The 9,925-nt window shown below is 33.9% G+C and overlaps 7 protein-coding genes and 1 non-coding gene across 8 annotated transcripts; 3 read left to right on the top strand and 5 right to left on the bottom strand.

The window, feature by feature from the left end:
* Nucleotides 1-267: 267 nt before the first annotated feature.
* NDAI0Itrna6E lies at nucleotides 268-339 on the top strand. The gene has a single exon. It is a non-coding gene; the product is annotated as a tRNA-Glu (tRNA).
* Nucleotides 340-447: 108 nt separating this feature from the next.
* RSO55 (Rso55p) lies at nucleotides 448-1,005 on the bottom strand (the record flags this gene model as incomplete). Its single annotated transcript, XM_003671957.1, has 1 exon — nucleotides 448-1,005. One exon carries the CDS (start codon nucleotides 1,003-1,005, stop codon nucleotides 448-450), a length of 558 nt encoding a protein of 185 aa, XP_003672005.1.
* A 343-nt stretch (nucleotides 1,006-1,348) lies between these two features.
* Nucleotides 1,349-2,473, top strand: PUT7 (Put7p; the record flags this gene model as incomplete). The annotated part of the gene is made up of 1 exon (XM_003671956.1): nucleotides 1,349-2,473. The coding sequence occupies one exon, from the start codon at nucleotides 1,349-1,351 to the stop codon at nucleotides 2,471-2,473; it is 1,125 nt and encodes a 374-aa protein (XP_003672004.1).
* Nucleotides 2,474-2,566: 93 nt separating this feature from the next.
* Nucleotides 2,567-3,451, bottom strand: ECI1 (dodecenoyl-CoA isomerase; the record flags this gene model as incomplete). The annotated part of the gene is made up of 1 exon (XM_003671955.1): nucleotides 2,567-3,451. One exon carries the CDS (start codon nucleotides 3,449-3,451, stop codon nucleotides 2,567-2,569), a length of 885 nt encoding a protein of 294 aa, XP_003672003.1.
* A 398-nt stretch (nucleotides 3,452-3,849) lies between these two features.
* On the top strand, nucleotides 3,850-4,692 carry NNT1 (S-adenosylmethionine-dependent methyltransferase; the record flags this gene model as incomplete). Its single annotated transcript, XM_003671954.1, has 1 exon — nucleotides 3,850-4,692. One exon carries the CDS (start codon nucleotides 3,850-3,852, stop codon nucleotides 4,690-4,692), a length of 843 nt encoding a protein of 280 aa, XP_003672002.1.
* A 196-nt stretch (nucleotides 4,693-4,888) lies between these two features.
* On the bottom strand, nucleotides 4,889-6,973 carry CTS1 (chitinase; the record flags this gene model as incomplete). Its single annotated transcript, XM_003671953.1, has 1 exon — nucleotides 4,889-6,973. One exon carries the CDS (start codon nucleotides 6,971-6,973, stop codon nucleotides 4,889-4,891), a length of 2,085 nt encoding a protein of 694 aa, XP_003672001.1.
* A 716-nt stretch (nucleotides 6,974-7,689) lies between these two features.
* On the bottom strand, nucleotides 7,690-8,778 carry NDAI0I01880 (uncharacterized protein; the record flags this gene model as incomplete). Its single annotated transcript, XM_003671952.1, has 1 exon — nucleotides 7,690-8,778. The coding sequence occupies one exon, from the start codon at nucleotides 8,776-8,778 to the stop codon at nucleotides 7,690-7,692; it is 1,089 nt and encodes a 362-aa protein (XP_003672000.1).
* A 431-nt stretch (nucleotides 8,779-9,209) lies between these two features.
* RPS30A (40S ribosomal protein eS30) lies at nucleotides 9,210-9,822 on the bottom strand (the record flags this gene model as incomplete). Its single annotated transcript, XM_003671951.1, has 2 exons — nucleotides 9,210-9,398; nucleotides 9,820-9,822. The coding sequence occupies 2 exons, from the start codon at nucleotides 9,820-9,822 to the stop codon at nucleotides 9,210-9,212; spliced, it is 192 nt and encodes a 63-aa protein (XP_003671999.1).
* Between the last annotated feature and the right edge of the window lie 103 nt (nucleotides 9,823-9,925).

Genomic DNA, 9,925 nt, shown 5'->3' with positions numbered 1-9,925 from the left:
AATTCAACAAACGATATTCAATTATAATTCAATAAACGTTATACAGCTACAAACATGTATGGTGCATAACATAGTTCGGGTCATTACTTCGAACCTGGTGAACTTCATAATAATAATTCTTGACTTGCTTTTCTAAAACGACTCATAACATCATGACAGTAATTACTCAAATAATAATAAATAAACATACTTCTTTGTGAAACTTTGGCATGACGCCAACAGTTCGTAATCCTAATCGGATATCTTACATCCAACATGAAAACATTATCCGATATAGTGTAACGGCTATCACATCACGCTTTCACCGTGGAGACCGGGGTTCGACTCCCCGTATCGGAGTATTAGAATTAATTACATCCATATAATATTTTTTTTCCACTTTCTTAAATTCCAATACTATCAAGTTGATTGTACGCAGCAGATATAAAAAGGGCACCGACGAAGGGTCTACAGATCATTATTTACATTTAGACTTTTCAGAAGTGCCTCTTCCTCTTGAAGTTTAGCTAGTCTTTCTTCTTCCTTAATTTCCTGAATGGCTTTATATTTAGCACGGCCTTTCCGTTTCTTAGATCTTTTCTTCTCTCTATTCCATTCCATAAGAGCCTGTTCCCTCTCTGTAATTGTCCACCGAGGATCAGTATTCTCGACCTCATTGTCATCATCCTCATCTTCTCCATCCTTATCTACCTTCTTTTCCATCATCAAAGTATATCGTTCAAGTTCTAAGGCCATCTTTTCTCTTGCAATCTTTCTATTTTGTTCTCTTGAACGAGTTTCTTGACACGATATAGATAATCCGGTAGGCATATGTCTCAATTGCACTTTAGAATTACATTTGTTAATCTTTTGACCTCCAGGACCTCGTCCTCCATGCATAAACTTTTCCTCACATTCTTTTTCCATTAATTCTGTGAACTTCGGTCTTGGCGGTAATTTCGTCTTCTTTATTAATGTATATGGTAACACTTGTAAATTGAATAGCTTTATTATACTAGGTCTCATTCTTTTTTACTTTCCACACAACTGTCTCTTCGTTGGATCGTTTATCTTTTTGAAACCTTAACGTGACGCAACGTATAAATGATGAATGGGATGGATAGAGTAGCTATTTATATATGTACACCAACCAATGCTATGTAATGGCTACAATATACATAATGTTTATAATAATTAAAATTTGGGCGCTAATGAAATTGTAAAAATACCATTCCAGAGAATATACAGTACGCATAAGAAGCCTTTGAAACTAATAACAACAACAGATAAAAAACCCAAAGTAAACATCCCTGTTCTATTTATTGTCAAAGAATTATATATGAACATGAGCCCATAGTTGAGAGCGGGAATGATAACTAAGTTTATTGGAAAATATTTAGGTACTTGCCTGAAAAGGAACACTTGTAACCATTTGCTTCGACAAGTCAGAATAAATATTTACAAAAAATGCAACAACACTCACCCAATTTCAAGATCATTCTCTACTTTTGAAAGTACTAGACCATTATTGCAAAAATCAATGTCTCTGAAACCTTCTCCGAACAAAGAACAGCAAAAAATTGTGCAAGATACGTTGAAGGATAGTAATACAAGTCTCAATTCCTTTTCAAGTGAGAAAGAACCAGAAAATGAAGATTTACTTACCAGGTTACATGAACAATTAATCAACGAAATTAATACCAATTTAAATCATCCAACTTTTGCAGAAAATCAGGTGGATACAATGGAAGTATTTGAAAAATTATCAAAAGTTAATTGGGTTAATAAGGAAGAAAAAGAAGAAGGTATGAATAGAGAAAAACTTGCTAGATTAAATATACAAAGGAAAGAAGCTTTGTTAACTGTACTTTTACATTTACTAAATGATGAATTTTATTCGAGTTACAACGATAAATATTTAAGAGATTTGGAACTGGATAAACAGAGTCATTTGTTTAATTCATTAAGTAGTGAAATTCAGTATATTATCCAGAATTCAAGAGATATCCAATTAAATAATCAACACTTACAAATAATGAAATTGATTCGAGATTTAGATTCTATTCAAGATGAGATTAATGAATTAACTATCAATGATTTAAAGAAAGATTGTCAACTCGCATTCAATAACCAAAAATTCGAAAATACGTTATTATACAAGAATATTAATTTAGAGTTGAATGATTCTAGTAACAAGATTACTATTAATATCTTAGCTGGAATAAGATCTTCCATTGAAAACTTTAGATGGCAAACGACAAGGAGTGGCTTATTAGCACTATTGGTGCTGGTGTTTCTAATATTGACAGGAGTAAATCAATCAAAGAAGAAAGAAAATAATAACAATAATAACAATAATAACCACGATAATATTAATGGCGGTAATCTTTTTGATAACCATATCACGACAACTCCGAACTATACAAAGGACAATAATGGTGAGCGGCAGCTGCAAGATGATGACTGCGATGAACCAAAATTAGCGTCTAAATAATTTTCATGTTTCTTTATTATCATCACGAATATAGAATATATATTTAATGGGAATATAGGCTATGTATATATATATATATATATGAATCATATTTCATAGTCTTGAATTTCTTTTACCTAAGAGCAATGCTTGGAACCTTCTAACTGGCTCACCTCTAACCCAATATGGTAAAGCGACATTAACTTCTCTTGAATTTGCCCTTTCCAAATCTGAATTTATATTATTATTCAAAATTTTCTTCATTGCTAAACAGCTTGGTAAATAAACTTTACTGATTTTGTTTTTCAAATCTTTCAAGACAATTTCATTAAATTTTTCAGTATCTTGCATTTGATAATTCTTAACAATGACTCTATCTTTTAAATCATTAAATTCAATATTTTCACTAAACATTAATTTTTCAAAAGATAAATTATATCCCAATTTCAAAGGTAAAGTGACAGATGTCCCGCCTTCACAAACCAACCCTAATTTAGCAAAGGGACATTGGAAATAAACTTTATCATTCATTGAATATACCAAATCACACAATAAACATAATGCTGCAGTTAAACCAACAACTGGTCCATTCATACAAGCGATCAAGATTTTAGAATGATTAATGAAGGCATCAGTGACGAACAAATTCCTTGAAACAAAAGCATCCAGCCAGATCTTATTCAATTCACTTACTTTAGCAGGATCTTCATGAGCATCCCTAAATTTACTTTCTTTAGAATCCAAGAAATCCTTATGTTTCGAAATGAATCTGAAATCAGCACCACTAGAGAAAAATCTACCGGAGCTTTGCAATACCGTAAAATAAACTTCTTTGTTTTCTTCAGCCATTTGTAATAAAGTGCATAAATAGATATAATCATGACTAGTCATACAATTCAAAGTTTCAGGGGAATTTAACTTGATGATGAAGAAGGGCAAATCAACCTTATAGGTGATCTTGCGTTTAGAAGCCTCCACTTCTTTGTCCCTGGGTTCCATAAGTAAGTTTGTTTTCTTCCTGTTTTGCTTCCTTAAACTTAAATACTTGAATAATGCTCAAAACGAAGATTCTATAACTGCTTCTTCTTTAGAGAAACTGAAAAGAGAACCAGACTATAGAGCAGTATATATACACTCTTCGCTTTAGAAAACTCCCCGTTTATATATCAATGTACTTATTATGATCCTTCGGAGTTTGGACTTTCTCCAACGGCGTTAATGAGGTAGTTTCCATGGATTATCAGCCCTAATCGAGGGCATGTTTTATTTCTAATGTGGGGCTTTAGGGCTTAATTTTCTCGAAGTTTGAAAAAAAAAAAAGACTACAATTGTATATCGAAAAACTTCGAGTTAGATGAGATGAGATGAGATTGACGTATTCTTGACAGGATTCATAGATGGTCTGTCAACAAGACCTGGTTCGATTACGAAAGCATACTATACATAGGCGAAATGTCCGACACAGAATCACTCAACGGGGTGCATTGTTTGAAGAACCAAACGATTTCCGCCCTGAACCACCGAAATCACATTTCGCAACATACGAAAGAACAAACATTAACAAAGATGTTTCTAAATCTGACAAGATAACCATTAAATTACGTCTAGTAGGTAACTCTCCTTTATGGGGCCATTTGTTATGGAATGCCGGTATTTACACTGCTAAACATTTAGATTTGTACCCAAATTTAGTTAAAAATAAAAACGTTTTAGAGTTAGGTGCCGCTGGTGCATTACCATCTATAGTTAGTGCCTTAATTGGTGCTAAGATGGTCGTCTCCACAGATTATCCTGATCCAGAATTGATAAGTAACATTCAATTCAATGCCGATGAACAGATTCCAAGAGATTTCCAAAATATTGCCGTCGAAGGTTATATTTGGGGGAATAAATATGATGATATCGTCAAACATATTACTGATAAACCTAGTGCGAATGGCGAAACGTTGAAGTTCGATCTTATAATATTAAGTGATCTAGTCTTTAATCATAGTGAACATCATAAATTGTTAAGCACGACAAAGGATCTGTTGGCTAAAGATGGTAAAGCTTTAGTAGTATTTTCACCTCACAGACCTTGGTTATTAGATGATGATTTACAATTCTTCGAAACCGCTAAAGAGCATGGATTAACACCGGAATTTATTGAAATGGTCAATTGGAAACCAATGTTTGAGGAAGATGCAGGCCCCGCTGAGGTGAGAGCACGTGTCTACGCTTATTATCTAAAACATTCGTAATTTTTCTACACTTTTAATTCTCTATGTAATACTAAAACAAAATTATGTGTTATTTTCGTTTATTAATGTCCAAAAATTATATGATATAAATGTTTGTAGAAGTAGAACTGGCTTAACGAAAGAGCCGATTGTTCTATTTCCAATGTAAAAAGGAATATTTAAGTGATGCATTTGATAGTACCATTTTCGCTTTTCTCTACATGAATAGAGCTTTCTGCGAAACGAATCCACATTGGGTCAGAACCACGTTATCATAATCATATGCAAAACACGTTGTACCGGCTGCACAATCAATATATTGCCACACCCCTGATTCATCGCATAAAGAATATTGACCTCTTAATGAACATGCAACTTCACCGACAGTACAACCAGATTTTCCATTTAATAATCCATTGGCATATTGTTGGTTTAGGTCTTTAGCAATGGTATGTGCAGCTGAATCTCCAGATGGAGTTGCTGCTGCACTAAAAATTGTAGGCGGTAGTATCTTAGTCGTAGATGGGCTAGCTGGTTCCAATGTCGTGGTTATAACAGTACCTGCAATCGTATTATCCGTTGCATCCATAATGGTAGTGGAAATTACAGCAGCCTCCTCAAGAGTTAGAGTAGGGGTGCCATGTGAATGATGGTCTTGAAATTCTGTAAATGTAGATGTAGCTAAAGGTAGTTCCAACGTCGACGTAATAATTATGCTTGCAATATTAGTGGAAGTTACTGGAATATCTTCAGGGAAGCTAGTGGAGACGATATTATCTTCAATTTTTGTAAAGCTAGAGATGAATGAATCTTCGTATTTGATAGTATCTGACGTCACCGTTCTAGCAGTCGGAGCTAATGTAGTTGTTAAAGGTAGGATACCCGTGTCTGGTTCCTCTGTATTTATAGTATTGGCTTCGACTTGTTGCTGAGTACTAGAGCGTGAAATTGCGGTAGTTTCTAATATGGTTGTAGTCTGCGAAGAGTATACAGATGTTGCTGTTATGGTATTCGTTGTTTCTGCACCATGAAGCTGAAATGACTTCGGAGTACTAGCTACAGTAGTGGGTATATTTTTTAAAGATTGAAGAAGAGAATTGTAGTCTGATATGGTGATCGATTGTGACATTGAACTAAACATGGAAGCCAAATGTAAGGACTTCTCATTTTTTTCTACTGTATTGACTGTTTTCGGATGAACACTAGAATAGGGAACGGAAGAGAGAGGCACAGGTGTGATAGTACTGGAAATTGAACTACTTGGGCTAAGGGTTGATGTAATGATATCATAGTCTGCAAGAGAGGTAAGTGGTGTGGACAAAAATGATTCAGAATAGATTGAAGTAGAAGTGGGGATTATAGAAGCTGATAAACCATCTAAGATTTTTCTCAATTCATGGATATATGTTTGACCTTCAATCAGATTGGAAAAGGCTTGGGATGCATCCCATAATGCAATACCACCGAAATGACTTGTGGAAGATATTTTTGAAATTGTTGATTCCAAAGTGGTAAGGTCAGAAATGTAGCCTGAACCAGCCGCGGTGGAAGAACCTGGTAAACCTAAAAACAATTTAATGTCACTATTTGGAGAGATGGTCTCCGCATAATTTAACCATGTGTCCCAGTTAAATTGTTTATCAACATTACAGTAATTATTGTAAAATTGAATGAAAAGAAAATCGATATTTTCAGATTCTAACAACGGGCCAACAGAAACGTCAGGATAAGGACATTGAGGAGCGGCCGATATATAGTATTGTTTTGACCCAGTTTCGTATAACGATCTTAGCTTTTGAACTAAGGCTGAGTAACCTACGCTGTTGTTATTTTCAACATCGAAGTCAAAACCATCTACAACAGCAAAGTCAAATGGGCGTATTTCAGTGGTAGAACCTTCACCGAAAAGGTTCCATAATGTTTCAGCATATGCTGTAGCTTCAGCTATACTGCTAAATCCATACGTACCAGTTGCACCACCTAAAGAGAGAAGCACCTTTTTACCTAATGATTGGCATGTAGTGATATCTTGGGCGATTTGAGAGCAATGTAAAATACCGTCAGTTGAATGTTCTGAACAAGCATTGGAGAAGTCTAGATTTGTATTTGGGAACTCATATAGGAAGGACAATATAAAAATATCAGCATCAGACGATTGGCAATACGTGGCGAGGGATTCCTGTGTCCCTGCTGAATTTTGTCCCCAATAAACAGCAATATTTTTGTCGGTAGTTGTTTCGGTAGCCAAAATCAGCTTGAGAAATATGTTTAACGAAAATAAGAGGTTAAAAAAGAGTAGCATGCTTTTCTATAATAGTTTAATATATCGAAGCAAAAAATAAAGGCTGTAATAAATTTGTAACAAAAGTTTGAGTTTGAGTTTGATGAGTACGGTATTTATTTGGTCACAATAATAGCTCTGAAAACAAGAAGACTTCACGATATATCCAGACCATAATTTATATTGCAAATAGAGGTTCGGTTTATATATTATAGAGAGAACCCCTTAGTGTATTGTAACCATATTTGCAATTAAATGGCCGGTCTAGCAAATTCCTGTAAGGGAAAGAACTAAACAGATATCATCGGCACAGCTTGACTCACAACACAGGTTATTGCTTGGCATTAAGGAACATTTTAGCCTCTTTGTTTGCAGTTTTTCATAACAGGTCCACTTATTATTATCCTTCTTAGATTGATATGAAAGTATAACATATTCTCAAATTTATTGTTAGCCAGACTTTACCAAGCAAATTGCGTGTGTTTTAATTGCCCAGTTGTCGCTTGTTTACGTATTACCGCATTAGTCCGATAAGCTGGTTAACGCGTAGCAAAAAATGTTTGACGCCAAAATTAGATTAGACAACTTTACGTAAAGAATATAACGTCACAATCGACATATATTGAGCAAAGGTTAAACAAAGATGATGGAAAAAGTAAACTGTTGAGGAGCTATGTAATGTATCATTTCTACAGAATTATATGTCGCAGGGAAGGCAAGTGTACAGTAAGAAGGTATTATTTCTTGAAATATTTGGTGTCCCATACTTCAATCCATTTAGATTTCTTGGCATCATTTTTACTTAACTTTTTAATGATGGAGACCATCTTAGTTAGATCGCTGTTTAGTAGTTGGATAGTGTCGTCGAAATTTTCCGCTTGAAAGCTAGAATCGCTCATGAATATATCGGAAATAAAATCATCGATTTTCTTCCCTAACTCTAAATGAAGTTCTTGGAACTTATCTAACATACCAGCATTGTTTTCTTTAGATTTATGTGTATCCATCGATATAGATTTATTAAATGAGGTCAATAATAATTTTATCATTTTTAAATTAGTTTGCCATTCCTTTAGGAATACCTTCATTCTTTCTAGTGCATCTTCTTTTTCCTTATCATCTTTATCTCCTTTGACTTCTTGCTCCTCCTCAGAATCACTTTCGTCGTCAAGAAAAAATGCATCGTCATTGCCTAATTCAGGAGCTTCAAACCACTCATCAATATCGTTCAAAACATCATCTACTAAATTTGAACTGCTCTTTATATAATCACCTAGTAATCCAAAGTTACCTTTCTTAGAGAGATCATCTAATGTATCACAAACTGACCAGATCATACCGATGGAAATTAATCTATTCTTATCCACAACCTCAGTATCATTAGAATTCTGTTCCTTCTTTAAGTTTATTTCAGTTTCGTCCACCAACAACGTTAATGCATTAATTAATGACAATAATGGTTCATCCAATTTCTTCAAGAAGAATTTAGCATATGTATCATGTTTATCATTATAAAATAATGGTAATAAACTTAATAAGTAAAAAATTGATTCCACCAAGTTTTTATATTCTTTGTAAATCGCCGTTAAATTTGATTCTATAATTTTTTCAGGTTGTACTATAATACCAATCTTGGTACTTTGAGCTTTAATAATCTTCGATAATTTAGATAATTCAATTAATGGTGAAGAATCGACCAATTTAGTAGTACTACTAATCGCGTGTATAGCTTCAATGTTATCTTTATATGGTGTTATGAACTGGGACCTGATTGATCCTAGGAGTGTTTCTAAATCTTGTTTCCTTATTATTATACCGTCAGACATTTCACGGGTTATAAATGTTGGCCAAATTGCGAAAGGTAAGTATCTGTTGACGTCTTATTAGCTTAGTTTATGGTGCCCTTCTCTTTAAAAAGTCTCTTTAGTTTAGCTTTGCCATTACATACATTGAATGATGAAAAATTTCGATGAGACTTTTAAAAAAAAAAACGTTCAATTACGAATTGTAGTGAGAAAACAGATTGCCAGCCAAGTCTAAGGGACAGTTGCATTCAAAGAAATCAAATGAAGCATGTAGTCCCGTTTTTGGTAACCGTTAACCATTTAGCTATAGAGTATAGAGTTTTTTATTGACTATTAAAATGTATTGTAGTATTTAGTTAGAGTATAAATGTTATATGACCAAACAAACTTAGATATGATAAACAAAATTCAATTAGAAAGATTAATAATATTATTCATATTTTGTAGTTTACTTAAGCGGTGTTTGGAGATGGGTTCATCTTTCTCTTACCGTTAGTCAAAGTAACGTTAACAAATCTTCTGGTGTACAATAATCTCTTGTAAGCACGACCCTTTGGTTGTTTTGGCTTTTCAGTCTTTTCGACCTTTGGAGTTTGGGACTTAACCTTACCAGCACGAGCTAGAGAACCGTGAACTTTAGCCTATTTATAAATCATCATGTATCGTTATGATTATGAAGATATTTGTTAGTAAACTTGTTTCTTAATATAAGTTTTAAACGAAATTTGACCCTACTAGAAAATGTACCTCTTTCTTAAATACATTAGGATGTTCCTACACGACGAAAAGTCTTTTAGTTCGAACCTTTGAATAGTACAGTGTTATCGTGGATCATAAACTATCCGAATCTCGGGAAAAGTGGATCATTATTTCGAACTACTGGTATTAGAACAGTGTAATCAGTATTCAGATTCTTGGAGTTGTTGTAATGAATCAGTATCCTTTCCACGGCGTTTTGCCACCCGAGTTTAAGATTTTGTTCTGGATTCATTTCGCCACATAGTTTCTAGTTTCGTTTCGAGCACTTTTGTTCGTTCTTTGATTTCAGCACTCTTTACATACCATTTTGAATGATTTACTTAGTTTTCTTGTATGGTTTATCTGAGTTCAGATTTGCATAATATGCTAATATATATTCAGGTATATCTTCTATAGCTGAATTAGGTTG

The sequence above is a fragment of the Naumovozyma dairenensis genome, chromosome 9 (assembly GCF_000227115.2).
Source record: "Naumovozyma dairenensis CBS 421 chromosome 9, complete genome".
Classification (NCBI taxonomy): Eukaryota; Fungi; Ascomycota; class Saccharomycetes; order Saccharomycetales; family Saccharomycetaceae; genus Naumovozyma; species Naumovozyma dairenensis.
The sequence above is the reverse complement of the archived record's forward strand: the minus strand, read 5'-3'. Positions and strand labels throughout refer to the sequence as shown.